This window comes from Rhinoraja longicauda, chromosome 6, assembly GCF_053455715.1.
Source record: "Rhinoraja longicauda isolate Sanriku21f chromosome 6, sRhiLon1.1, whole genome shotgun sequence".
NCBI lineage: Eukaryota > Metazoa > Chordata > Chondrichthyes > Rajiformes > Arhynchobatidae > Rhinoraja > Rhinoraja longicauda.
The window spans coordinates 58,364,197-58,391,736 of NC_135958.1; the positions used below are offsets into that span (position 1 = coordinate 58,364,197).

The following is a 27,540-nucleotide window of genomic DNA, read 5'->3' on the forward strand; positions in this document are numbered from 1 at the left end:
GATAAAAAGTACCCTCTTGTAAATGGCATCCAATCTAGTTCTAAGTTTATACATTTTGTCCAACTTTGTGTACCCTGCCCACTCATTCTTCCTAACTGATTTAGTTTAAATAATCTTTTCAAAGCTTTTCCTTGTATTGTTTCAACTATTTCAATCAGGTTTTCCTGGGCTCTGTTTTTATTTAGGGATAAAGGCCAATCTTTCTGGGCCTACCAGGATAATTAACGGCCTTCTCTGAATCTTCATTCTGGGCTTCTAAATCTCCCCGACCCTTGCCAAGAAAACCCAACATAAATTATAAATTTTGACCAGGAAATGCCAATGCAACTACCAGAAACCAGTCCACATTTATAAGACCGTGACTGAAATAATTTTTCTAGTATTTTCAATTACATAAAGTTTCCCCAGACTCCATTCTTTGTTTTGACTCCTTGGTTGCTCTTGTTATTCAATGTTGAGTTGTATTGCTCTCCACATTGTCAGAGGAAGTGGCTCTTATTTGGATGTCAGTTTTTGTTTTGTCTTTAAGCACAAACAGCAATGTACGCCACCCATCACTCTTGATTTCTTAATACTTTGTGAGCCAGATAGGTTCTCACCCCACAGGGCCTTACGGAAATAAGTATTGCCCAACTGATAGAATATGTTGGTGGACAACCAATGGTGGAACTACAAATTCTGCTCAAGAATCTACCCGGAAAAATTATTTATTTCAGTCTCATGTAAAACATCTGGGAGATATAAATGCACTTTTAAAATTCATATTCTGTGCACCAAAAGGTCATGTGCAAAATAAGTCAGATGCCATTTTTCACATACAAGAATGTGGTGGTAGTCTTTTCAATATAGCATAAATTTAAATTCATACATAACGTCTACAATGAGATCTTATATGTCATACAAAGAAAATTACCAAGCAGGAGCAAGCTTTGTACTAAAGATAGACACAAAGTTCTGGAGTAACTCAGCTGGTCAGGTAGCATCTGTGGAGAAAAAGGATGGGTGATGTTTTGGTTGGGATCCGAAACCAACCCGAAACATCACCCATCCTTTTTTTCCACAGATGCTGCCTGATTCGCTGTTACTCCGGCACTGTATCTTTCTTTGGTATAAACCAGCATCTGCAGTTTATTATTTCTACTAGCTTTGTACTATTTGATGAGAACTTGATTGGTACTTGCCGCTAGACACCGTTCTATGTACTTTTCCATAATGAATGAAAGAAAATGATTTCTTCATTTGAAAATGTAGTTATTATAGTATGGAAGGATAGTATATGAGTTGTGGATTTAGAATAACTAATCATAAATAACATAAATAATGTTTCAGGAGGGAATGGTTGTGTATTCTCAACTTGCTTAGCGCAGTGGACTTTTGAAAGCAGTGTCCAGCTACCTTTGCTCAATTAATAAACCTTTCACAGCAAGGTCGTTAGGTACACTGGCGGATCGAGCTTCTCTGTACTCCATCTACCCTCAGCTTACACCTTCAAAAGGAGCAAGATCAAAATCATGGATGTTCATATTTCCTATGATCTTCAAACAAAAGGAAAAATGAGTTGAATCAAAAATGGGTTGAATGAATAAATGGAACTCACATCCTCCACTGTTTAGTTTAGTTTAGTTTACTGTCACGCGTATGGAGGTAAATTAAATAACTTTTTTGTTGCGTGCTATCCTATCAGTAGAAAGACTAGACACGATTACAATTGAACATAGTGTAAAAATACTGGATAAAGGGAATAACGTTTAGTGCAAGATAAAGTCCCGTAAAGTCTGATTAAAGATAGTCCGAGGGTGTCCAATGAGGTAGATGGCAGGTCAGGACGGCTCTCTAGTTGTTGATGGTTCAGTTGCCTGATACAGCTGGGAAGGAACAGTCTCTGAATGTGGAGGTGTGCATTTTCACACTTTTAGACATCTTGCCTGAGGGGTGAGGGGAGAGGGGAGAGGGGAGAGGGGAGAAGAGTGACTGACCGAGGTGGAACTGGTCCCTGATTATGTTGGTGGACTCGTCGAGGCAGCGTGAAGTGCAGATGGAGTCAAAGGGAAGGGAGGTTGGTTTACGTGATGGTCTGGGCTGCGTCCACAATTCTCCGCAATTTCATACGGTCGTCGATGGAGCTGTTCCCAAACCATGCCATGATGCATCCCGATAAAGTGCATCCCAATATTGCAAGGCAGGGCAGGCTAACGCAAGGGTCAGCAAAAGAACCAAAGGCCCTTGTGGTCCAAGACTCTGGTGGGCAGTAATGCCAGCACATCCTGCTGCTCGGGACCTATACTCTTGCCCATCCTCTGAATCGTGGCAAAAGCGGAAAAAAAGGAGACAATACACCAGATACTGAGATAACTTTTAGTTATCTTCTGCAGCCAACAATGGGCCATTATGGACTCCACCCTTCCTGAGCTCATTTGCTGCCGGCCTGATTTGTCCTGGCCTTCTCTCGCCTTCAGTTCCCCTCCCTTCCCTCCCTCCCCCACCACCCCCCCCACCCCCTCCCAACCCCCCCTCCCCACCTCTATCTTTCAGTCTGAAGAAGGGTTCTGTCCAGAAACCTCACCTATTCCTTGTCCCCAAAGGGGATGCTGCCTGATCCATTGAGTTACTCCAGCATAAATCTGAATTAAACTAAACTAAATTTTGGGTCTATCTTTGGTATAAACCACCATCTGCAGTTTCTTCATACACATAATAACTTTTAGTTATGATGTGCGGAAAAGTTTGGACAAGATTTTTAGCTTCAAGTTAATGATAGTGGCAAACTAAAGTACCTGTCGATCCAAGAAACTGCAGATGCTGGCTTACAAAAATAAAGATACAAAGTGCTGAAGAAACTCAGCAGGTCAGGCAGCATCTCTGGATGAAAATGGGTGACTGAAGAAGGGTCCCAATACGAAACGTCACCTATCCACGTTCTCCAGGGGTGCTGCCCAACCCGCTGAGTTACCACAGCACTTTGTGTCTTTTTTTGCACTATTGATCTGTTCAGCTTTCAACGCCAAAATGCCTCCGTGGTACTAAATCCTAATTCTCTAGGCAACCAGAGAGAGTGGAGGAAGAATAACACTATTGACTTGACTGCACTGGGCTCCCTTTCCCACAATCCTTTTATTACATTGCCTCCCTCATTTATCATTTTTATTGCGAGGTTGTAATTAAATAACAATTGATCATTTCAACCATTCTCATTAAGTAACTTTAAGCATAGATTAATGTCAAAAGCCTCCATTCATGAGTATTATTGAAAATGGAAAATAATTTAAATGAAAAGCTCATATAATACAAAGCCTTTGTCTACATTTTAATGACACTGTATATTTGTATTAAATGTAGGTTTTCAGTGCAAAGACTGTCAACCTATTTTACTCTGATATTGTATCCCTCATCTTAGACCATGATTTATTACTGTCTCCTTGTGCTAATCAATAGCCGAATTTGTGCAACGATGATTAAAAAGCACTAATTGTGTTTCCAGAGATCAGAAAGTTTTGAGTATTTTTCTGTTAAATGGCAAATATTGTTCGGAAATTAAGAATTGCCTAATTTCTTGAAGCGTGCAGACTTTGCAATGTGTCACCAAATTCCTCTGCATATTATTTAATAGAATCATTATGCTGCTTGAAATAAATGGATTAAAATGCCTGATAACAGACAAAGGAATGTTATGAATGCACTGAGTCTTTTACCCAGTGTGGGGGAACCTGAGGGCTGGCTTTTTCACTCAGAGGGTGCTGGGTCTATGGAATGAGCTGCCAGAGGAGGTAGTTGAGGCAGGTACTACTACATCAGCATTTGAAAGACATTGGGACAGGCACACAGATAGGAAAAGTTTGGAGGGATATGGGATAAACGCGAGCAAATGGGACCAACTTAGATGGGGCATTTTGGTCAGTATGGATGAGTTGGGCCAAAGAGCCTATTTCCGTGCAGTTTAATTCAATAAATAATTTGTATTCCTGGCCTTTGCAGGTTTTTTTGATCTATTGGTAAAATGAAAGTACAGTTTAATGATGGGTGAGAAGTTACATAGGCCTGGTTTTACTAACAGGGGGTATTAACGAAAACATGTATACATTAGTATTAACTTATTACGAGTGGATTTCATATTACACCTTAAGGATTTCATATTACACCTTAAGGTGTAAAAAGTGGTCATTATTCATATGGGGAAACTAGAATGGGGGGAAAGGGAATCACGTAAATCAAAAACATTGTTGCCATTGTATGCCGGCATCTCTTTAACTTGTGTGGAAGGAACTCTCTCGAGCCCAGATTGGTCTAATCACCCATCTCTATACACATGGCCACACTGTAGTGAAGATGCCGAGGCCTGACTTGACAATTAGCGATGAACAACGATCCCACTCAAAGCAAACAGTAATGCACCAGGAACTACAGATGCTGATTTACCAAAAAAAGACACAAAGTGCTGGAGTAATTCAGCGGGTCAGGCAGCACCTTAATAGAACAAAGGGTGTTAATTCCAGCGTGATCTAGTGTACCGCACCATCTTTCCAAATCAAGTCAAGATTGTTTATTTATTTGGAATCATTTAGTTTAGTCTTGTTTAGTTTATTGCCACGTGTACCCAGGAACATTGAAAGGCTTATTTTTTGTTGCGTGCTTTCCAGTCAGCGGAAAGACTATACAGGATTACAATCAAGCCGTCCACAGTGTACAGATACAGGATAATGGGAATAACGTTTAGCTCAAGATAAAGTCCAATAAAGTACGATTGTGGTAACTAACTTTCTTCTGCATGTTCTCCATGATCTTTGAACTTCCATTATCGTCTAAATGACTTTGTAACTTTAATTACCTTGTGCTTGTGCCAATGGTTTAGAAATCTTACTGCTGTTTAAATATTTCATAGATACAGTACTCAAATAATCTTCACTGCGAGGAGAAGAATGGCCATTTGGGAAAGCAAGATCACAAAGCAGCAAGTGTGGAGGCTGCAGGACTGTCTCTGAGAATCTCTGCTCTCTGTGTTGTGTATCTTTATTTGGTCATAAGCTGGGCTGTTTTTGGTGCGTCTTGCCTTTCCTCACTCTTTGTTGTCTGTTCCTCACAGCCTGTGATTGCCATCCAGTGGGTGCAGCTGGCAAAACCTGTAACCAAACCACGGGCCAATGTCCCTGCAAGGACGGTGTGACTGGCATCACGTGCAACAGATGTGCCAAAGGTTATCAGCAGAGCCGATCTCCCATTGCCCCGTGCATAAGTACGTGACTCATCTTTCCGACTCTCCGCATCAGCTGCTTTATTGCATTGGTTTTGAAATGAAACTCTCACCGTGAGCTTGAAATGATCGCATCCCAGTAGGCAGCTTGCTTTAGTTCCGAGAGATACAGTGTGGAAACAGGCCCTCTGGCCCACCGAGCCCATGCCGCCCATCGATCACTCAAACACTAGTTCCATGTCCTGCACACTGGGAGCAATTTACGGAAGTCAATTAACCTGCAAACCCGCACGTCTTTGAGATGTGGGAGGAAACTGGAGCACCTGGAGAAAACCCACGTGGTCACAGGGAGAACGTGCAAACTCCACATGGGCAGCATCTGTAGGCAGGATCAAACCCGGGTCTCTGGCGCTGTGAACCATCAGCTCTACCACTCTGCTACTCTTGCATTTCCACTGAATTCAGAGTTATAACATTTTCCTCAGAAGCAACAATAACATACTTAAGCCTTCAGTAGCCAATAGCTAAAGTGTTCCTAAAATCCATCGACTATATGTTTATCATAACTAGTTCAACAATTTCTAAAATGTTGGGATAGAACAATATTGGGGATTTGGCAGTACAGTGACACAGCTGATAGAACTGCTGCCTCACGGCGTCAGAGACCCATGTCCCATCCTTGGGTGCTGTCGGTGTGGAGTTTGCAAGTTCTTCCCGTGACCACATGGGTTTCTTCCGGGTGCTCCGGTTTCCTCCCACATCCCAAAGACGTGTGAGTTTGCAGGTTGATTGAGCTCTGTAAATTGTCCCTATTGTGTGGGGAATGGATGCAAAAGGGTGATAACGTCAAACTAGTGTGTACTGGAGATCGATGGTCGGCGTGAGCTCGGTGAGCAGGCGAGTCTGTTTCCATGCTGTGTCTCTAAAGTATAAAATACCAGATTCTTGCTGAATTGTCCTGACAATGCAATTTTCTTTCCCTGGCCTCAAAAATCTGCATCAAGTCCAAGTATTACTTGGAATATTGGCTCTTTGATGGCCTCATATTGCTAAATCAACCACAATTCTTAGGAAAGGTTTTTTGTCATCAGACTGCAACTTAATATGGTCAATAAAGAAAAGTTTAACCCCCTGCCATTCACAGTTAGTGGTTGGAATACATCATCGTTAAAGTTATGGAGTTGCCTCAATGCCCTTCATTTTCATTGTGTGGTCGGTCTACTTCCAAACCTCTGAGTAACCTCTGTGCATTTTGGGATTTGTGATGGGCCGAATGGCCTAATTCTGCTCCTTGAACTTATGAACTTATGAAATCAAACCAAAGCAGGACCTTCACAGTGAATGGCAGGCCTCTGGGGAGTGTTGGAGAGCAATGGGATCTGGGAGAGCAGGAACATAGTTCCTTGAACTTGGTGTCACAGACAGATAGGGTGGTCAACAAGGCTTTCGCGACATTGGGCTTTATCAGTCAGAGTATTGAGTACAGCAGTTGGGATGGAACGTTACAGTTGCACAGGACATTGGTCAGGCCACATTTAGAGTATTGTGTTCAGTTTTGGACACCCTGTTATAGGAAGGATGTTGATAAGCTGCAACGGGTGTGGAGAAGATTTACGAGGATGTTGCTGCCAGAATTCGAGGGCCTGAGCTTCGGGAAGAGGTTGGGTATGCTAGAATTTTATTCCTTGGTGCTCAGAGGTGATCTCACAGAGGTGTGCAAGATCATGAGGGGAATAGACAGGGTAAATGCACAGAACCAGAGTAGGGAAGTCAAGAACCAGAGGACATTGGGGAAATATTTAATGGGAACCTGAGGGGTAACTTCTCTGGAATGAGCTGCCAGAGGAGGTAGTTGAGGCAGGTACTATCACACCATTTTAAAGATATTTGGACAGGTCCCTGGATAGGAAAGGTTTAGAAGGATATGGGCCAAACACAGGCAGGTAGGACTAATGTAGATGGGGCATCTTGCTCGGTGTGGGCAAGTTGGGCAGAAGGGCCTGTTTCCATGCTGTATCACTCACTGACTCTATGGCTAAATGAGGACATCCCCCCCTTCAGAAAACCATATTGGCTGTTTGATGCTGAATGCACATCATGATGTACAACAGCAAGCCACGCACACAGTGGGGAATATTATCAGGCAGCTAGTTGCATGTAGCTGTAGCCTCAACACGTTTGCCCTCAACATTTCCAACACGCTCCCAGTTGTGCTTGAGCAGACCGCTGGTGAAGATGAAACCTTCCTCAACCTAAGGGACATTAATTATAGTCACCATCTAGGGTTGCAATTCGAAATGCGGCCTTTTGAATTTGTGCGCCAAACCTACATCCGTCCCACTGAAATGTCCTACACATAAAATGTTCCCTTCAAAAAATGAAAAAAATGAGGCAGTTTGCTGAAAGGGTTTTTGAACTTACCAAGTTAAGACTTCAAATGCTCAAAAATCAGAATGAACACCCATCCTTTAAGACAACTCCTTTTACGGCAGCTGAAAGCATCTCCAGTCTTTATTCCTGTGGTTGATTTAGCCGTGCTTTTGAGAAATGAAAGTACACTTCCTATATTGACCCCTGATAACCCCCATATCAAGGTAAAATGGATGAGGTTCTCTATTTTGATATACATTTTAGCTAATCTGAATTGAGTTGGATCCTAAACCCTGCAAGAATTCATTTAGACCACATAATCTGTGCCCAGTTCTGGAATATGATTCTATATAAACCAACAGAAATGCACTTCTGCCAAGATATGTGAAGATACAATAATTACAATTGACCTAAATTAACTTAAAAGAGTAAATGCTTACAAGGTCAGACAATGCAAGCATCGTGTGGCACCTGTTTCTATAAGACTTGATTCTTTACTCTCACCTTTTATAACATCCTTGTTTGATTATTTTACAACAGGCAAATGCCTAATATTTCTCTGCTTTCTATGTATTAGAACCCGATTTCTTACTGACTGTAGATGATTGATATGGCCCTATTCATGATATTTTATCCTTGCTGTCTACTTGCGTTCAAGTGCACATAAACCCAACTGAAACAAAGAAATCTTTCAGAATTCAATCTCACTTCTTTTGAGATGCAAGTGATATTTCATGCATGGTCAATCTCAATGCTGAAAGGTGCAAGTTTGAAAGAATCAAGTCTTGTTGACGACTATATTTCCAATTTGCCGTAACGAATTGGAACCTTTTCTGAACTGAAACCCATTACAATTACTGTGAATAAACATTGCAGACTAACTGTACACTGTAGAGTTGTGGAAACATTCACTGGCCATACAAATGCTCTTTATATTTTAATTTTGCAGTGGTCTAGTCAATAATATGTTAATGTTTCACTGCTGTTGCCTGCCTTTCTTCCCCACAGAAATTCCAGTGGTCCCACCTACTACTGTTGCCAGCAGCATGGAAGAATCTGCCGGTAAGACCACGCATATTACCTTTCACGCGCATGGGGCCAAATCAATTGCGATTATGCCTCTTGCCCAGAATTGCCATCTAGTTCCCCCACACACACACATGTACCTGGACCAAAGTTGCAACTCAAACGAACTGAAGCCCCTCTTGTAGCTCAGATGGTATCCAGCAAGATGGATCAAGCCTTCAACATAGAACAGTCCAGCACAGAAACAGGCCCTTCAGCCCACAATGTCTGTGCCGAACATGATGTCAAGACCAACTTCTTATCTGCCTGCACATAATCCATATCTCTCCATTCTCTGCATATCTACGTGCCTATCCAAAGGTCTCCAAGATGGTATCTGCCACCACCACCAGCACCACCAGGGTGGCACAGTGGTGCAGCGATAGAGTTGCTGCCTCACAGCGCCAGAGACCCGGGTTCAATCCTGACCTCAGGTGCAGTCTGTACGGAGTTTGCACATTCTCCCCGTGTGGGGTTTTTTCCGGGTGCCCCGGTTTCCTCCCACATCCCAAAAACGTGCAGGTTTGTAGGTTAATTGGCTTCTGTAAATTGCACCTAGTGTGAGGGATGCGAAAATGGGATAACATGGACCAAGTGCATGGGTGATCATTGGTCGGCATGGACTTGGTGGGCTGAAGGGCCTGTTTCTCCACTGTATCTCTGAACGGAACTGAACCACCCCCTAGTAATAGTTCCAGGCACCCATCACCCTTTGTACAAAAACTTGCCCCGGTACATCTCCTATAAACTTTGCTCTTCTCACCTTAAAGCTATAACCTTTAGTATTTGATATCTCTATCTTGTAAAAGGATTCTAACTATCTACCCAATCTGTGCCTCTCAGAAAGTAGAAAGTAGAGACACAAGAAACTGAAGATGCTGAAATCTTGAGCAAAAGACACGGTGCTGGAGGAACTCAGTGGGTCAGTCAGCATCTGTGGAGGGAATGGACAGGAGACATTTCATCAGTCTAAACAAGGGACCCGACCCAAAACATCACTAGTCCATTCCCTCCACAGATGTTGCCTGACCCGCTGAGTTCCTCCAGCACTTAAAAAAAAACTCAACAGAAAGCATTTCTGAGTTGGCATATTGCTCTAACCTCAGTCCAAAATGTTTGGTCAGCCTCTATCAAAGCCTTTGAGGTTTGGAAATGGGTTTTTAATCTCCTCTGATGTTCTGAAACATTTTAAAGAAAGTTTGCATTAAACAAAATATAGTCATTAGAAACCAGAATGCTCCTGCATTTGGGTGGGTGTTCGCTATAGTATTGCGTAGACTTGGATAGTTGTCTCTGGAGCTCTGGATGTTGAGGGAGATCTGATAGAAGTATATAAAATTATGAGAGGCGTAGATAGGGTGGATAAGCGGCATCCTTTTCCTGGAGTGGAAATGTCAGACTAGAGGGCACAGCTTTAAGGTGAGAGGGGCAAAGCTTAAAGGGGATGTGCAGGGCAAATTTTTTAACAAAATGGAGTTTGTACATTCTCCCTGTGATCGAGTGGGTTTTCTGCAGGTGCTCTTGTTTCCTCCCAAACTCCAAAGACGTACAGGTTTATAGGTTAATTGGCTTCGGTAGGAAATGTAAATTGTCCCTAGGATTGTGCGTAAGATAGTGCCAGTGTACGGGGCAATCGCTGGTCAGCATGGACTTGGTGGGCCGAGGGGCCTATATTTCTAAAGTCCAAAGACCTACATAATTCACAGGGTCAGGAATTCCTTTTAAAAGAATGGGTGCAGCACACCAATTCCAGGTCTGAATTTGCCAGTCCTTTTCGATGTTGGATGGGAGAGATAAACTCCCCCCATTATATCCCAGCGCACTCAGACTCCCCTCCCGCTCTCTCTGCACAGTGTCCACCGCAAAGTGGAGTTACAGATGTTGGGGATATGGAGTCAATTGAGTACACAAGAAACTGTTCATTTAAAAAAAAGACACAAAGTGCTGGAATACCTCAGCATGTCTGGAGAACATGATTGGTGACGTTTGGTGTCACAACCCTTCTTCGTGTAGGTGGGGGGATGGGGGGAGAAAACTAGAAATGTGATGGTGCGGGAGAAAGTTGGAAGTGTGGTGGGAATCTGAATCAGTCAATTGGCCTGAAGAAGGATTCCAACCCCAAACATCACCTATCCATGTTCTCCAGAGATGTTGCCAGACCTGTTGGGTTGCTCCAGTACCTGGTGGCTTTTTTTACATGGAGTAAATTAGTGCTTTCAAACGTGAGACCTGTTCCTGTCAATTGGCAAGGTTATCAAGGGATGGGGAGCTGAGGAAAATGAAAGCAGATGAGTCACTACAGATCCGCCACAATCGAATTGAACATCTAGGCAGGCTTTCACAAATAGTGAAAGGCCTGGATTGAGTGGATGTGGAGAGGATAGTGGGGGAGTCGAGCAGCAGAGGCCATAACCTCAGAGTAAAAGGACATACATTGGGATGAGGAGGAATTTCTTTAGTCAGAGGGTGGTGAATCTGTGGAATTCGTTGCCACAAACCGCTCTGGAGGCCAAATCAACGGATATTTTTAGGGCGGAATTTGACAGATTCTTGATGAGTAAGGGTATCAGGGGCTATGGGGATAGAGCAGGAGAATAGGGTTGAGAGGGAAAGACAGATTAGCTACTATTGAATAGTGGAGTATATATGATGTGCCAAATGGTCTATTTCTGCTGCTAGAATGAGTGAACTTGTGAACTTCAGTGGCTGAATGTTACTGTGTTGAATATTGTGCTGCAGGGCGCAGAAATAACTGGTGAATTGAGAGGAAGAAAGTCAGTTGTGGAGCCTGCATTTTGTTAATTTAAATGAAAGAGAAAATGCCCATATCTTGTGCAATATCCCCTGCCTAAGTTTCCCCTTTTGAGATCAACAACTGGAAATCTACCACTTTTATTAAAACATTTCTCCCTTAACTGATGCCATAAGGAAAATATTATTAGTGCCCCTAAAACATAGTCAGTCATGATGTAATCCCGTTCACAGCTGGATACCAGAAACTACTAACATGGGAGATGTCAGCACTTTCTGTTGTTATGAATAAGATAAAGGAATATTTATTCCACAGATTACGTCTTCCTCTCTTTGCACCTTGCAAAGACATTGTCCAATGGTTTACAGCTGTGGTGGTACATCAATAAACTATGCGGAATAATGCAACATTATTTTAATAACATAAGCTGGAAAGAGTGCAGAAAAGATTTAAGAGGAAGTTGCCAGGACTAAAGGCCCTGAGGTATCTGGAGAAGTTGTGCAGACTAGGACTTTATTCCTTGTACTGCAGGAGGCTGAGTGGTGATTGTATAAGAGGTATATAAAATCATGAAAATAAATAGGGTGAATGCACAGTCTTTCACCCAGAGGAGGGGAATCAAGAACCAGAGGACATAGGTTTAAGTTGAGTGGGTGAACATTTAATAGTTGAGGCAGGTACTATAAAGTAAAATGTTATTTGCACAGGTCAATATCAGTAGCATTCAGTTGCATTGGAGGTTGAGAGTCCAATGAGCAAAGTGGTGCCAGTTATTGGTTTCCATTATCACACGTTTAGATTTAGTTTAGTTTAGTTTAGTTTAGTTTAGTTTAGTTAAGGTTCATTTCGCTTAGTTTAAAGATACAGCATGGAGTTAGGCCCTACTGCCACCAAGTCCGCGCCGTCCAGCGATCCCTCTTACACTAATCTATCCTACACTAGTGACAATTTACCAAAGCCAATCAACCTCCAAACCTGCATGTCTTTGGAATGTGAGAGGATACCGGAAACACCCAAAGAAAACACATGCAGTCACAGGGAGAACGTACAAACTCCTTACAGACAGCACCCATAGTCAGGGTCTCTGGCGTTGTAAGGCAGCAACTGTACCGTTGTGCCACCCTGCCACTCTGCAGTCCCAATATGGAACAAAAAATGGACATAACGTTTCTTCCACTAGGGAATCCTTCTCATCAGAGCATGAGTAACAGGCATTGACTACTCAACCTGAGGAAGTGGCGGCACGGTAGCGCAGCGGTAGAGTTGCTGCTTTACAGCGAATGCACCGCCGGAGACTCAGGTTCGATCCTGACTACGGGTGCTGCACTGTAAGGAGTTTGTACGTCCTCCCCGTGACCTGCGTGGGTTTTCTCCGAGATCTTCGGTTTCCTCCCACACTCCAAAGACGTACAGGTATGTAGGTTAATTGACCGGGTAAATGTCACACAAAAAACTGTCCCTAGTGGGTGTAGGATAGTGTTAATGTGCGGGGATCGCTGGGCGGCGCGGACTTGGTGGGCCGAAAAGGCCTGTTTCCGCGCTGTATATATATGATATATGATATATATGATATATATGATATATGATATAAGAAAGTACTGAAGAGGCTGATCTACAAGCTTGCAAGATTGCAACCTTCCCAAAGGTGCAGCGTGTGATTCCTGCACAAAATCATTGTGGCTCTTGAAGTTTGTGAGCTCACTCTCACTCATGTTTACATTCTCACCCTCTACTTTTTTTCTTCCCTGTTCCAATTCTCAATGTCTCATGAATACTTTCCATGCACAATAGCACTTGGCAGGAACTGGGGAAAGTAGACTGGGAACGGCTCTTTAATTCCAAATCAGAAGTGTGGGAGTCTTATCAAGGCCAGCTGGTTAGAGTTCAGGACCAGCAAGTTCCTGAGAAGGTGAAAGATAAGGTTCAGGAACTTTGGATAACACGAAATATTGTAAACTTAGTCAAAAAGAAATGGAAGCATATGTAAGATTTACGAGGCTGGAATCGATCAAGGCCCTTGAGAAATATAAAGGAATCAGGAAAGAACTTTAAGAAGGAATTAGGAGGGCTAAAAGGAACCATGAAATGTCCTTGGCAAGCAGTATTAATAAAAATCTCAAGGCATTTTATAGGTATATTAGAAACAGGAAGGTAGGAGGAGAATTGATAGGTCCTCTCAAGGATGAAGGAGGGAACTTTATGAGCGATGCCACAGGAAGTAAGCAAGGTTCTCGATGACTGTTATGTTCAACACGGCATAAAGATAAAGCACACTCACACGTTAGTTGCCTGAATCACACCAGCCTTTATTTACCCAGCATTCCTAGCTCAAGGAACGCCCACTCATTAACATGGCACATGAACATGCATGAATACATTACACTGCTCTCCCTCTTTTTTAAGTATTAAATCCAAGTACTCAGTTACAATTTTGGTATTGTGATACTTGATTTACATCAATACTTTTAACCATATTTACAAATTTAACCTAATTACTGGTTTGCGGTTCCTGCCTGATCGTTTAACAGTAACAGGTGCAACAGGCATAACAGATGTACGTGTAGACTCAACTGTTGGCTTGTTTGGCTCTATGTTAGTACGCTGACCTTGACTAGAGAAGTCTGTCTCTTTATCTGTACTCACTGAATTTTGTGTATCAACCACAATAGTCTTTTCTAACTCACTTTCAGATGAATACTCAGGGATTAGGAATTCATGCTCAGTTTTCGGTTCGTCTTTGGCTGGAATCATTTGATCCACGTGAACACTTTTGATCTTGTCTCCAACATCCACTAAGTATCTTTTTGTTCCACACACTTCCACTATTTTCCCAACATCCCATTTGTCTCGACTGGACTTGTTGGGAGGACTGAGCACACGAACTTGCTCATCTGGCTTGAAGTTCCTCTCCTTTTTGTGGAAGTCAAAGTGGTGTTTTTGACTTAACTGTTTTTGCTCAACTCTCGAGGCCAAATTGGGTTGAACTAGACTTAGGCGTATTCTTAGCCTTCTCTTCATCAACAGTTCTGCAGGTGAATAACCCGTAGTTGTGTGTGGTGAAGTTCTGTACTTCAGCAAGAAACTAGCCAAACGATGTTTCATGCTGAGCTTTGAACTACCCTGCAAAACCTGTTTCTTGAGAGCCTCTTTGACTACTCTAACAGACCTTTCCGCCGCCCCATTGGAGGCTGGATGGTATGGAGGAACAAGTGTGTGTTTTACCCCGTTACGCTGCATGAACTGTTTGAACTGTTCTGAACGAAACTGAGGTCCGTTATCAGAAACAAGTTCTTCTGGTAAACCATGACATGCAAAAATTGATCTCAACTCGTCTATGGTACGCTCAGCAGTAGTGCTTGACCCCATATGCTTAGCCTCAATCCATTTGGAATGACTATCTACTAGCACCAGAAAATTATCATTACCCTTTTCACAAAAGTCTACGTGAACTCTCTGAAACGGTCTACTTGGCCATGACCAGGGTTGCAGTGGTGTTTTTGGTGGTTTACTGCGGCAATTTTGACACACGCTACATTTGCTCACCAGTGACTCAATGTCACTGTCTATACCAGGCCAATACACAAAACTTCTAGCAATTGACTTCATGCTAACTATGCCAGGATGTTCGGCATGAAGTTCGTACATAATCTTGTTTCTTAAAGACTCTGGTACAACCACTCTATAACCCCACTTTATGCATCCCTGCTCGCATGATAATTCGTGTCGTCGATTATAGAAAGGCTTCAGTTCCGAGTTTGATCCACTCTCGACTTCAGTCCAACCATTCAATGTCTGTTCATAAACACTCTTCAGCACAGTGTCCTTCACTGTTTCAGCTGCAATTTCTGTTGCAGTCACTGGAAAGTCTTCATCTACGACTTGCAGTGTGTAGATTGAGTTCTCGCTTCCCACATCAGAGTTCTCATGGGGCAATCGGGACAACGCATCTGCGACTGCGTTGCATTTGGAGCTTCTGTACTCCACCTTGTAGTCATACTGGGACAACAGAATTGCCCAGCGCTGCATCCTTGATGCCGCCATGGAAGGTATAGCTGACTTGGGACCCAGTATCGTGAGTAGTGGTTTGTGATCAGTCACAAGGGTGAATGGTCTGCCAAGAAGAAACTGGTGGAATTTCTTGATTCCGAACACAATGCTGAGTGCTTCCTTCTCTATCTGTGCATAGTTGCGCTCACTTGGTGATAGGGTGCGGGAGGCAAAAGCAATAGGCTTTTCCTGTCCGTCATCCATTACGTGGCAAATCACTGCACCTACACCATAACTTGAAGCATCACAAGCAAGTTTCATCTCGCGCGTCGTGTCGTAGTGAACAAGGAGTTTGTCACTTGTCAGGTTTTTCTTGCCGATGTCGTATGCATGTTGTTGTTCCTTTCCCCACATCCAATTCTCATCCTTTTGTAACAGATGATGTAGTGGCTTTAGCACAGTTGCTAAATCTGGAAGGAATCGTGCATAGAATTGCACCATCCCAAGGAATGATCGTAGCTCTGTCACATTGTTGGGCGTTGGAGCATTCACAATTGCTTCAATTTTCGCCTTCACTGGGCGCAGTCCGTTGGAATCTACTTTGAGTCCAAGGTAGATCACCTCTGATTGTGCAAATGCACATTTGCTCTTTCGTAATTTTACGTTGTGGCAGTTCAATCGTGTGAGAACTTGCTCGAGTATCTCCAGATGTTCTTCCATGCCCACTGTGAATATCAGTAGATCATCCTGGTTGCACACACAGTGCGGAATGCCTTGCAACATTTTGTCCATGACGGACTGAAAGATTTTCGGGGAAGATTTCACACCATAGGGCAGCTTTGTGTATGAATACAAGCCCTTATGTGTGTTGACGGTCAGGCACTGCTGACTTTCTTTGTCAACATTGAGTTGGGCATAAGCATGAGACAAATCCAGCTTAGTGAAGACTCTTGCTCCGCTAAGTTCTGCATACAGATCCTGCGAGGTTGGCAAAGGATACTGTTCGTCAACAACAACTTGGTTGATTGTGACTTTGTAGTCACCGCATAGTCGAACAGTTTTGTCAGCCTTAAGCACAGCCACAACTGGCGTTGCCCAGTTGCTCTGGTCTGTCTTCACGAGTACTCCATTCCGCTCCAACCTGTTGAGTTCTTCCTCCACTTGTTGCTTTAGCGCATATGGTACCGGTCTTGGTCGATAATATATAGGTGTCGCATCTTGCTGCAGTCGAATGTGTGCAGAGTATCCTGTTATTCCCGTGTAACTGTCAGCAAATATTTCAGCGTGTTTGCTAACGACATTTTCAAGACGTGATTTGGACACATCAATGCTGAAAATGTTCTTCCAGTCTAATTTTATTTTACGCAGCCAATCCTTTCCAAGGAGGGTCGGTTTATTTCTGTAGCTGGCCACTATGATGGGCAGTGTTACTGACTGTCCATTACACTGAACTTTGCAATTCATTTGTCCGCACGTCTCCAAGGCTTCGACGGAGTAGGTTCTCAACTTGACCTTACTCTCGGACAATGGTGTCTGTGAGAACTTTGTTTCGTACAGGTCTTTGCTCATGACCGAACAGTCTGCTGCCGTGTCAATGCACATATCAATTAACTGTTCATTAACCAATAGTTTAATTCGAAAGTCCTTGTCTTGGCTGGTTGTAGGCTTATTGACATCAGTTGCATGAATGATGTACAACCCAAGTTCATTGTCATCCGGGTTCATCTCTAAGTTGTGAACTCCTTTCTGGTGTTGTCGTGTGTTTCCCACTGTAAGCTTGGCCCGACATGCTGAGGCGATATGACCTTTCTTCTGGCAGTTATAGCACTTAGCTGTTTTGAACTGACAGGATTGGGATGGGTGATTACCGTTGCAACGATAACAACTGGCTGCACTCGGCTCCCCGCCATATTTCGGTTTCAGTTTGGCCCCTTTTGGTTTGGCCATAGGCGCTGCTTTGTGAGTATACACGGCCACTGCAGTATGTGGTGAACGAAACTCGCGAGCATTCTTTGATGCCATCTCCATCGTAGTAGCAATCTTGCATGCTATCTCAAACGTAAGATCAGGAGTGCTCATGAGTCTGGACTGAATTCGTTCGTCCACTAGACCACAAACAAATCTGTCGCGTAGTGCGCGTTCAAGAAAGGCTCCAAAGTTACAGTGCAACGTTAACTTTCTCAAGGCAACAATGTACTCACTAATTGTCTCGTTTTGCTTCTGGTTTCTCGTGCCGAATTTGTAGCTTTCTGCAATTTCCAGAGGCTTTGGGTTGAAGTGCTCCTCCAACTTCTTTATAATATCACTGAAAGGCACATCTTTTGCCTTTATGGGCGCAAGGATATTCACGAGTGTGCCGTACACTTCAGGTCCGATCACCGTGAGCAGAATCGCTTTCATGCGTTCACGAACGGCCCTGTTTGTTGCAGCCACTACCTCTCCTTCACCACTGGTCTCAGTGATGTTGTTTGCCATGAAGAACATGTTTGCTCTCTCCATATAGGAGCTGAACGGCTCTCTACTTTTGTCAAAGATGCCCAGGCTTCCGATATAGCCCGTGGATGCCGCCATTTTATCCCTCTCTTTTTTTTTTAAACAAAGGAATGAGGAGAGGTTTTTTTTTCTTTGCACAAGCTCAGATTTCCTGCCTGTTCTGGTGTAGCAAAGCACCTAAAACTTAGCAGTCCAAAAGCTATGCAAAACCAACTCAGTCTCCTCCACAATCCCGTCCTCGTCGCCAATTTTGTTATGTTCAACACGGCATAAAGATAAAGTACACTCACACGTTAGTTGCCTGAATCACACCAGCCTTTATTTACCCAGCATTCCTAGCTCAAGGAACGCCCACTCATTAACATGGCACATGAACATGCATGAATACATTACAATGACTACTTTGCATCCGCAGTCTTTGAGGACATGGATGATGGAGAGATCAGGATGAGGTACATTAATATTCTAGGATATGTCAATATTAAGAAGGAGATGGTTTGAGTGCCTTAAAAGACATTACGATGGATAAGTCCAGGCCTAATGGAATCTTTAGACTTTAGATTTTACTTTATACTTTAGAGTTACAGCATGGAAGCAGGCCCTTCGGCTCACTGTGTCTGCACCGACCAGCAATCATCAGGTACATTGGCTCACAGAAGCCAATTAACCTACAAACCTGCACGCCTTTGGGATGTGGGAGGGAACCGGAGCACCCGGAGGAAACCCACAGTCACAGGGAGAACGTACAAACTCCCTACAGACAGCACCCGCACCCGTAGTCGGGATCAAACCTGGGTCGCTGGCTCTGTAAGGCAGCAACTTTACCACTGCACCACTGTGCCGCCCCTGTGCCACTGTGCCGCCCCCAGAATCTATCTCAGGATACCGAGGAAGGAAAGGGAGAAGATTCCTGACGTCCCTGAAGACTGGAGAATGGCAATGTTGTTCCTTTCATTAAGAAGGGAAACAGGCACAACTCAGGAAATTATCAGCAGGTAAACCGTGGAAGAGAAATTAATTTAGAAGATTGCCACTGGCAGGATCTTTTTGCATTTGGAAAGGCATGGATTTATTGGGGATAGTCAGCATTTACACAGGACGTCCTGTCTCACAAGTTTAATTGAATGTTTTAAGGGGATAACGAAGATGATTGGTGAGGGTTTGGCAGTGGATATCGTCTACATGGACTTTATTAAAGCACTTAACAAGGTACCTCATGGTAAGCTGGTCCAGATGATTATGTCACATCGTGAGTTGGTCAGTTGGATACAAACCTGGCTTGGTCATGATGACATAGTGGAGTGGTGGAGGGGCATTTCACTGACTGGAAGTTTGTACCAATAAGGTTCTGCAAGGATCAGTGCCGGGACCTCTGTTGTTTGTAATAGATATTAACGATTTGGATGAAAGTGTCGGTGATCTGATTTGTAAGTCTGCAGCCAACATGAAAATTGCTGGTAGACACAAACTGCTGGAGTAACTCAGCGGGTCAGGCAGCATCTCTGGAGAAAAGGAATAGGTGACGTTTCGGGTTGAACTTCTTCCTGACTCTCAATATGAATAAGGAATTCAACCCAAAACATCACCTATTCCTTTTCTCCAGAGATGCTGCCTGACCCGCTAAGTTATTCCAGCATTTTGTGTTTATCTTCGGTGTAAATCAGCATTTGCCATTCCTTCCTACACATGAAAATGGTGGAGTTGGGGATGCTGAGAAAGATTGCAACAGGTACACTAGGATATACATCTGTTGGAAATATGAATGGTTCAATGGCAGACGGAATTTAGTCCAGACAGGTATGATGCATTTTGGTAGGTCAAGCACAACAGGAAAGTCTACAGTAAATGGCAATATCCACAGGAATATGGATATACAAAGAGATATCTTGGGCTGCAAGATCATAGTTCCCTGAAAGTGGCAACACGTGGATAGGGTGATAAAGGAGGAATGTTTGCCTTCATCAGTTGGGGAATCGAATACAAAGTTATTGCAACTGTATAAAACTCAATGCCACATTCGGAGTATTGTGTGCCATTTTGGTCGCCCCATTGCAGGAAGGATGTGGAGGCTTTGGAGAGAGTGCAAAATAGGATTACCAAAATGCTGCCTGGATTAAGGGGTTATAGTTGTTAGGAGAGGTTGGACGAACTAGGATTGTTTTCCCTGGACCATCAGAGGTCAAAGGCAACCTGATAGAGGTTTATAAAATTATGGAGGCCTGGTCAGAGTCTTTTTCCCATAGTGGAAATTTAAAATTCTCAAGGGCATAGTTTTAAGGTGAGAGTGGGAAAGGTTAAAGGAGATGTGTGAGGCAAGTTTTTTTATACAAAGAATAAAATAAAAGTGTAAAAAGAATAAAAGTGCTCGAATGCACTTCCAGTTGAAATGATAGAAACAGATATAATATCAATATTAAAGAGGCATTTAGACAGACCCATGAAAAAGCAGGAGGAATAGATTACCATGGGATGGGATCAGTTATATTGGCATCATGGTCAGTGCAGATATTGTGGGCCAAAAGGGCCTGTTCTTGTGTGGTATTGTTCTGTATTCTATGTCAAGATATAACTGCTCTGAATTTTTTTTAAAATCTGTTATTGTAAGTAACAAAAAGATGAATTGACTCCATAAATCCAGTCAGCTGATCTTAATTCTATTAGTTACTTCTCATCATTGTGCAACTTTTAAAATGTAGAGTGCGATATTAGAATATCAACATTTTCATGTAATGTTAATTCAAATAGAGACATTACCATATTTAGTAAAAATAACAAACTAATTTATACAAGCATTTAGGCTTCGTACGCAGTGAATGACTGGATATGGGTTACGTGCAGGTAGGTAAGGGTTGGTCTAGTCATCATGGTCAGCACTGACATTGTGAACTGAAGGGCCTCTTCTTCTGCTCTGCTGTTCCATATATTAATATATAGTAATTGCCAGATTTATTATGTAAAGAGTAAGGAGAATACATCCTCCAAACCAGATGTGGGTCAGAAGCTTTAATCAACATTTACAATAATACAGTGCACTTGTGATTTCCACAAGTTAGAGCAGTGGTAGAGTTGCTGCCTCACAGCACCAGAGACTCGAGTTTGATCCTGACTACGGGTGTTGTCTGTATGGAGTTTGTACGTTCCTCCTGTGACCGCGTGGGTTTTCTCCATGTGCTCCAGTTTCGTCCCACACTCCAAAGACGGCAGGTTTAGAGGTTAATTGACTTTGTTAAAACTATAAATTGTCCCGAGTGTGTAGGATAGTGCTAGTGTACGGGGTGATTGCTGGTCAGTGCAGTATGTATCTCTAAAGATATGTATCTTATATATGTATATGTATGTATATGTAAATATATGTATCTCTGCTGTATCTCTAAAGTACTGAAGTACTGAAGTAAAGTTAGGCAAGGGTTAACATGGACAAAAGTTCAATTTCATATCTTTTATTCCAGCACAGGCTGCTGCAAATGAAAATTACCTCTCACACCATATAAAACACTGCAGTATTTATTATGTAATTACTTGATGAATTCATATGTTATGAAACACCTATTCTCACTGAGTGCTTCTCATGGTCCCCTCTTCCCTCCCCGATCCAGAGGGTAATACAAGTCTCGGCAGACATTGCAACTAGATACCCAACATTAGAAACAGACATTGACAACTCAAAGAACCATTGAGGAGAAAGTCACATCATTAGCATTAGCAAGAACTTCTTCCTTCTCCCTTCACCCTACAACAAACATCACCACTTAAACTCAATGTATAGGAACGATCTGCAGATGCTGGTTTAAACCAAAGATAGACACAGAAAGCTGGAGTAACTCAGCGGCTCAGACAGTATCTCTGGGGAAAAGGAGTAGGTGACGTTTCAGATCGAGACCCTTCTTCAGACTGAGAGCCACTTACACTCAATATGATCCTTGCTTCCAATAAGATATGGAAATCATTCCGAAATGAGGCTGGCCTGTTACCCTTGCACCCAAAGAGTGTATTCTGCACACTGAATCACGATGCCAACAAACCACATTGGGTCATTGAGAAAGGGATCATAGAGAATCCTTCTCACATGTAAAGACACAAGGAGCTACAGATGCTGGACTCATGAGCAAACAAAAACAAAAGTTCTGCAGTAACTCAGAGAATCAGGCAACATCTGTGAAGGGGAAATGGACAGAAAACATTTTGTATTGTCAGTCTTCTTCAGACTGAGGAGTGACCTGCGATTGCATCTCTTCATTCATATAGATCTTCAGCAAAGACAACATTTTGGGTCAGGGTGGTCTAAATCCCAACCCGAACCATTGCCTATCCATTTCCCTCCACAGATGCTGCTGCTCCTCTGAGTTCCTCCAGCACTTTGTTTTTCCTTCTCACCTTTAGTTGTTTTTTATTACTTTATTACTAGTGCACATCTGCAACACAATGATAAGCAACCCAATGATCCTATCGACCACTGGTGTCAATTAGATCAAACAAGTGTGTCATCACCCCAATACTTTTCTTAACTTTCCTTGCACATTGCTCCCCGAAATGTTCCAGCTGGAATAGACAATAGACAATAGGTGCAGGAGGAGGCCATTCGGCCCTTCGAGCCAGCACCGCCATTCAATGTGATCATGGCTGATCATTCTCAATCAGTACCCCGTTCCTGCCTTCTCCCCATACCCCCTGACTCCGTTGTCCTTAAGAGCTCTATCTAGCTCTCTCTTGAATGCATTCAGAGAATTGGCCTCCACTGCCTTCTGAGGCAGAGAATTCCACAGATTCACAACTCTCCGACTGAAAACGTTTTTCCTCATCTCAGTTCTAAATGGTCTACCCCTTATTCTTAAACTGTGGCCCCTTGTTCTGGACTCTCCCAACATTGGGAACATGTTTCCTGCCTCTAACGTGTCCAACCCCTTAATAATCTTATACGTTTCGATAAGATCCCCTCTCATCCTTCTAAATTCCAGTGTATAAAAGCCTAGTCGCTCCAGTCTTTCAACATATGACAGTCCCGCCATTCCGGGAATTAACCCAGTAAACCTATGCTGCACGCCCCCAATAGCAAGAATATCATTCCTCAAATTTGGAGACCAAAACTGCACACAGTACTCCAGGTGCGGTCTCACTAGGGCCCTGTACAACTGCAGAAGGACCTCTTTGCACCTATACTCAACTCCTCTTGCTATGAAGGCCAACATTCCATTAACTTTCTTCACTGCCTGCTGTCATCTCACTCATCTCGAGGAACTATGCCTTGAATATACTTGCCAGGCTTAGGCCATTCCACATCTCCCTTGTCCAGCTTTCTACCCCCTTCTCCATCAATGTGAAGCAGGGTCCTGACAAAAAAATCTCGTCAGCCCATTCCCTCCACAGATGCTACCTGACCTACCGAGTTACTCCAGCCCTTTGTGTTTTGCTCACGATTCCAAGTTTCTGCGTTCCCTGAAATATACCAACAACATTTTGAAACTTGAGTCTGAATAATGAAAGGCCTGGATAGAGTTAAGGTGGAGAGGACATTTCCATGAGTGGGAAAGTCCGGGACCAAAAGCCATAGCCTCAGATTAAAAGGACGTACCATTAGAGAGGAGATGAAGAGGCATTTCAGAGGGTGATGAATCTGTGGAATTCATTGCCATAGATGGCTGTGGAGGCCAAGTCAATGGATATTTTTATGGCAGAGATTGACAGATTCTTGATTAGTAAGGGAGTCAGGGGTTATGGGGAGAACGCAGGAGAATGGGGTTCGAGAGGGAAAGATAGATCAGCCATTGAACGGCGGAGTAGACTTGATGGCCTAATTCTGCTCCTATAACTGATGAACTCATGAAGAAGGGTCCTGACTTGAAATGTTGCCTATCCATGTTTTCCAGAAATGCTGCCTGACCCGCTGAGTTACTCCAGCACATTGTGTCTTTTTTTGGTAAACAGCATCTGCAGTTTCCGTGTCTCTTGAAATATACCAACAGCATCTTGAAATTTTAGATGTGAATGGACTACATTGGGACACAGAGCCAATTACAAGGGAGATCCAAAAGGCAAATGTCCCATTATTTTCCTTTTCTCTCTAATTTAGTCCCATGCTGTGCCACATTAACTCGAAAAAACGAAGGTTTCCAAAGGAAGGATTTTCAAATTAGTTGCCATGGATCTGGCTTTCAACTAGAATTTAACTAATCAGATACAATTCTAAGCACTTGCTCCTAACACAAAGCCCACAGCACCCAGCAATGCTAAGATTTAAATGCAAGTCTTCACAGAATGTACTTATGATTTTGTCATTCAATATGCTGACATTATAAAATGTCACAATTTCATCATCTCTCTTATAATCAAAGTGCCAGTATTATGAAATATTTGGATTTGCTTTTGGTTTATCCTTCAATGTATGTTTCTATCAGCATTACCAAAGAGGAAGGATTTTCAAATGAGGTGCCAAAGATCTGAGTTTCAACTAGAATTTAACTAATCATGTACTATTCTGAGCACTTGCTCCAAACACAATATCCACAGCACCCAGCTAAAATGCTCAAAGTTAATACAGAGCACAATAATAACATACATTTTTTTCTTTCAATGTTTTGATCCTTGTGAGTTTTTAAATATACAGTTACAGATAATTTTAGTCAACAGCAATAGATATTCATATAATTCTTTACAAACAAATTCTTTACAAACCATCTTATGGTTCAGTTTAGTTGGTGTGCTGATACCAATGAAGATTTAAATAAGAGGGATAGGGACCAATGTGAGGTTGAAAGGTATTAAAAAGAAACTGCAGATGCTGGTTTATACACAAAATGCTGGAGTAACTCAGTGGATCAGGCAGCATCTCTGGAGAAAATTAATAGGTGACATTTCAGTTCAGGACCCTTCTTCAGATCTGTCTGAATCGGATGCAATCAGTCTCATACAATCAGTCTGAAACAATCCATCTGAAGAAGGGTCCCGACCGGAAATATCACCTATCTGTTTTCTCCAGGGATGCTGCCTGACACACTGAGTAACTCCAGCATTTTGTGTCCATCTTTAGGACTGAAATGATTGCTTTCTCTTACTTTGAAGAGTGGGCATGAAGAAGATTGGAGATAGGTTTGGTCAGAATTCACAAAATGGTGTCATGGCCATTATAAAATTGGTCTTTGATGGGAAAACTGAACAAGTGGTACCCACTGTCTGAATGGTGGATCCATAGATATATTTTCTTCTATCTCTTCCGACCTAGCAGGTTATTTACCTTGCCATGGTACATGATGTTTACATTCTCCACTGATTCAGGAATACATAGAAGGATTAGGAAACAAAATTTATATTTTAAAGAAAAACACAAAGTACTGGAGTAACAGCAGGTCAGGCAACATCTCTGGATGACATGGATGGGTGACGTTTCGAGTCAGCACCCTTTTTTAAACCCTATTTCAAATAAAAAAATATATTTTATACTTTGAAGGTTGATATGGGAAAATCACGTGACATGTTCATTCTGCTTTAAATCTGGATACACTTAAAAAAATTGTTTTAGGTTAAAGATAATCAATTAACAGTGCAGATTTGCAGATTTGCAAATTTAAAGATGCAGAAACTGCAACATTTTGAGAAAACAACTTAAGTTTTAGATTAAGTTGTTTGGGCTGTCATATATCAGCACTTAATCCAGTCTGAAGACTGCTCATGTTCTTTCAAACTAACTCTGGTTCCTCATTTAAAGGACTTGTGAGATACTAGGCACGTTGGTGATCAGGATGCAATCTATCCTTTTAGCACTTAGTTGCGATGACAAGCTTTTAAGATTTGGGGCTGTTTGCTTTGGAAGAACATAGACTTACGGCAATGTAATAGAGGTGATTAAAATGATTGGACTGGGGAGTATGTGTACTAAAACTCCAGGCAAACATTTTTTTCGGTTTAATGCCAGGAAAGAGTCATTTTTGTGGAAAGTTATCACACACTCTGGAACAGTTTACTAAACTATGCGCTGGGTAAGGGGTTGCTTCATTCCTTTGAAGAGGAACTTAAATTCCTCAGGGAAGAGCACATTTCAATTCTAAACGGAGTTTTAAGCTCTCAGTAAAGGTCATCTGGTGCCATGTGTTAAGTAAGTAGGAGGTGAAGAGGAATATTCCAACTTTCCATAACTAACAAAAGGATTATTTAGACTTTTACTTTAGACTTAAGAGATACAGCGCAGAAACAGGTCCTTCGGCCCACTGAGTCCGCGATGAATAATGATCACCCCGTACACTAGCACTATCCTACACTAGGGACAATTTACCATTTTACCAAAGCCAATTAACCAACAAATACGCATATCTTTGGCATGTGGGAGGAAACCAGAGCACCCGTAGAAAACCCACATGGTCACAGGGAGAACGTACAAGCTCTGTACAGACAGCACCCGTAGTCAGTATCTAATCCGGGTCTCTGTAAGGCGGCATCTCTACTGCTGCCCCACTGCACTGCGATTATTTGTGTGGTTCCTTCTTTGATTGTCGCATGGAGCGCAGGAGGCTGAGGAGTGATCTTATAGAGGTGTACAAGATCACAAGGGGCGGAGAGAGGGTGAAAGCACAGAGTCTTTTACTCGGAGCAGAGGAATCAAGAAGTAAAGGACACAGGTTTAAGGTGAGAGGGGAAAGATTTAATAGGAATCTGAGGGGCAACTTTTTCACTTGGAGCATGTTTGTGTATATATAGAATGAGTTGCCAGAGGAGGTAGTCCAGGCAGGTGCTATAACAACATTTAAAAGACATGTGGACAGGTACATGGCTAGTACCTGTTATAGTATAGTACAATTTTTTTTCTGTTATAGTATAATGTTAGCAGGTGCTATAACAAAATTTAAAAGATACTTGTACAAGTAAATGGATGTGAAAGGTTTAGAGGGTTCAAGATACTTGTTGCAATAGTTTGCATTTAAAACTAGGAGTAAACATGATCCAAGTGCTCCTGTGTCCTTAAAGGAGAGAGCACAAAGAGTCTGGTTTCCATTTTAAAAAACAATGAGTCTATTGACTTCAGATGAGCTATTACGCTAAATATGACACAACTTAATCAAGTCCCTTCATCCTGGGATCAGATCCAAACCATTAACATTGCTTATTGTCGATAGAGCAGAAGAAAACTTGTCTCAACTCCATATATTTTTGAATTCAGATGCAGATGTGTTATAGCAGAAGAGTTTGATATTTTCCTCATGTATTTTGAATGGTATTTACTTTTAAAGTGTTTAATTTTCTTCCACTATCTTCATGATGTGTTAGTGTCAAAGCATCATGCAGCACAGAAACAGGCTCCTCAGCCCAACTTGTCCATGCCAACCAAGTTGTCCCATCTAAGCTCGGTCAATTAACCCACATTTGCTTCATCTCCCTCCAAAGCTTTCCTATCCATATACCTGTCTAAGTATCTTTTAAATGTTGTTATTGTACCTGACTCAACTACCTCCTTTGGCAGCTCATTCCATTTACCTACCACCCTCTGAGTGAAAATATGTCCCTTCAGGTTCCCATTAAATGTTTTCCCCTCTCACCTTAAACCCATGTCTTTTGATTCTTGTTGCCTCTACCCTGTAAAATACTCTGTGCATTCACCCTATGTATTCCCCTCATGATCTTATATACCTCTATAAGATCACCCCTCAGCCTCCTGCACTCCAAGGATTAAAGTCCTAGCTTGCCCAATGCCCTATAGCTCAGG

At 42.5% G+C, this 27,540-nt stretch overlaps 1 protein-coding gene across 3 annotated transcripts in view; it reads left to right on the forward strand.

The window, feature by feature from the left end:
• The window catches only part of LOC144594488 (netrin-1), a 192,656-nt gene that overhangs the window by 128,655 nt on the left and 36,461 nt on the right, over positions 1–27,540 (forward strand). For all 3 annotated transcript variants that reach the window (XM_078401043.1, XM_078401044.1, XM_078401041.1), the window contains exons 4-5: positions 5,078–5,227; positions 8,564–8,617. In XM_078401043.1, the coding sequence (XP_078257169.1) occupies positions 5,078–5,227; positions 8,564–8,617 (204 nt within the window). The remainder of the gene's footprint in view (positions 1–5,077; positions 5,228–8,563; positions 8,618–27,540) is intronic.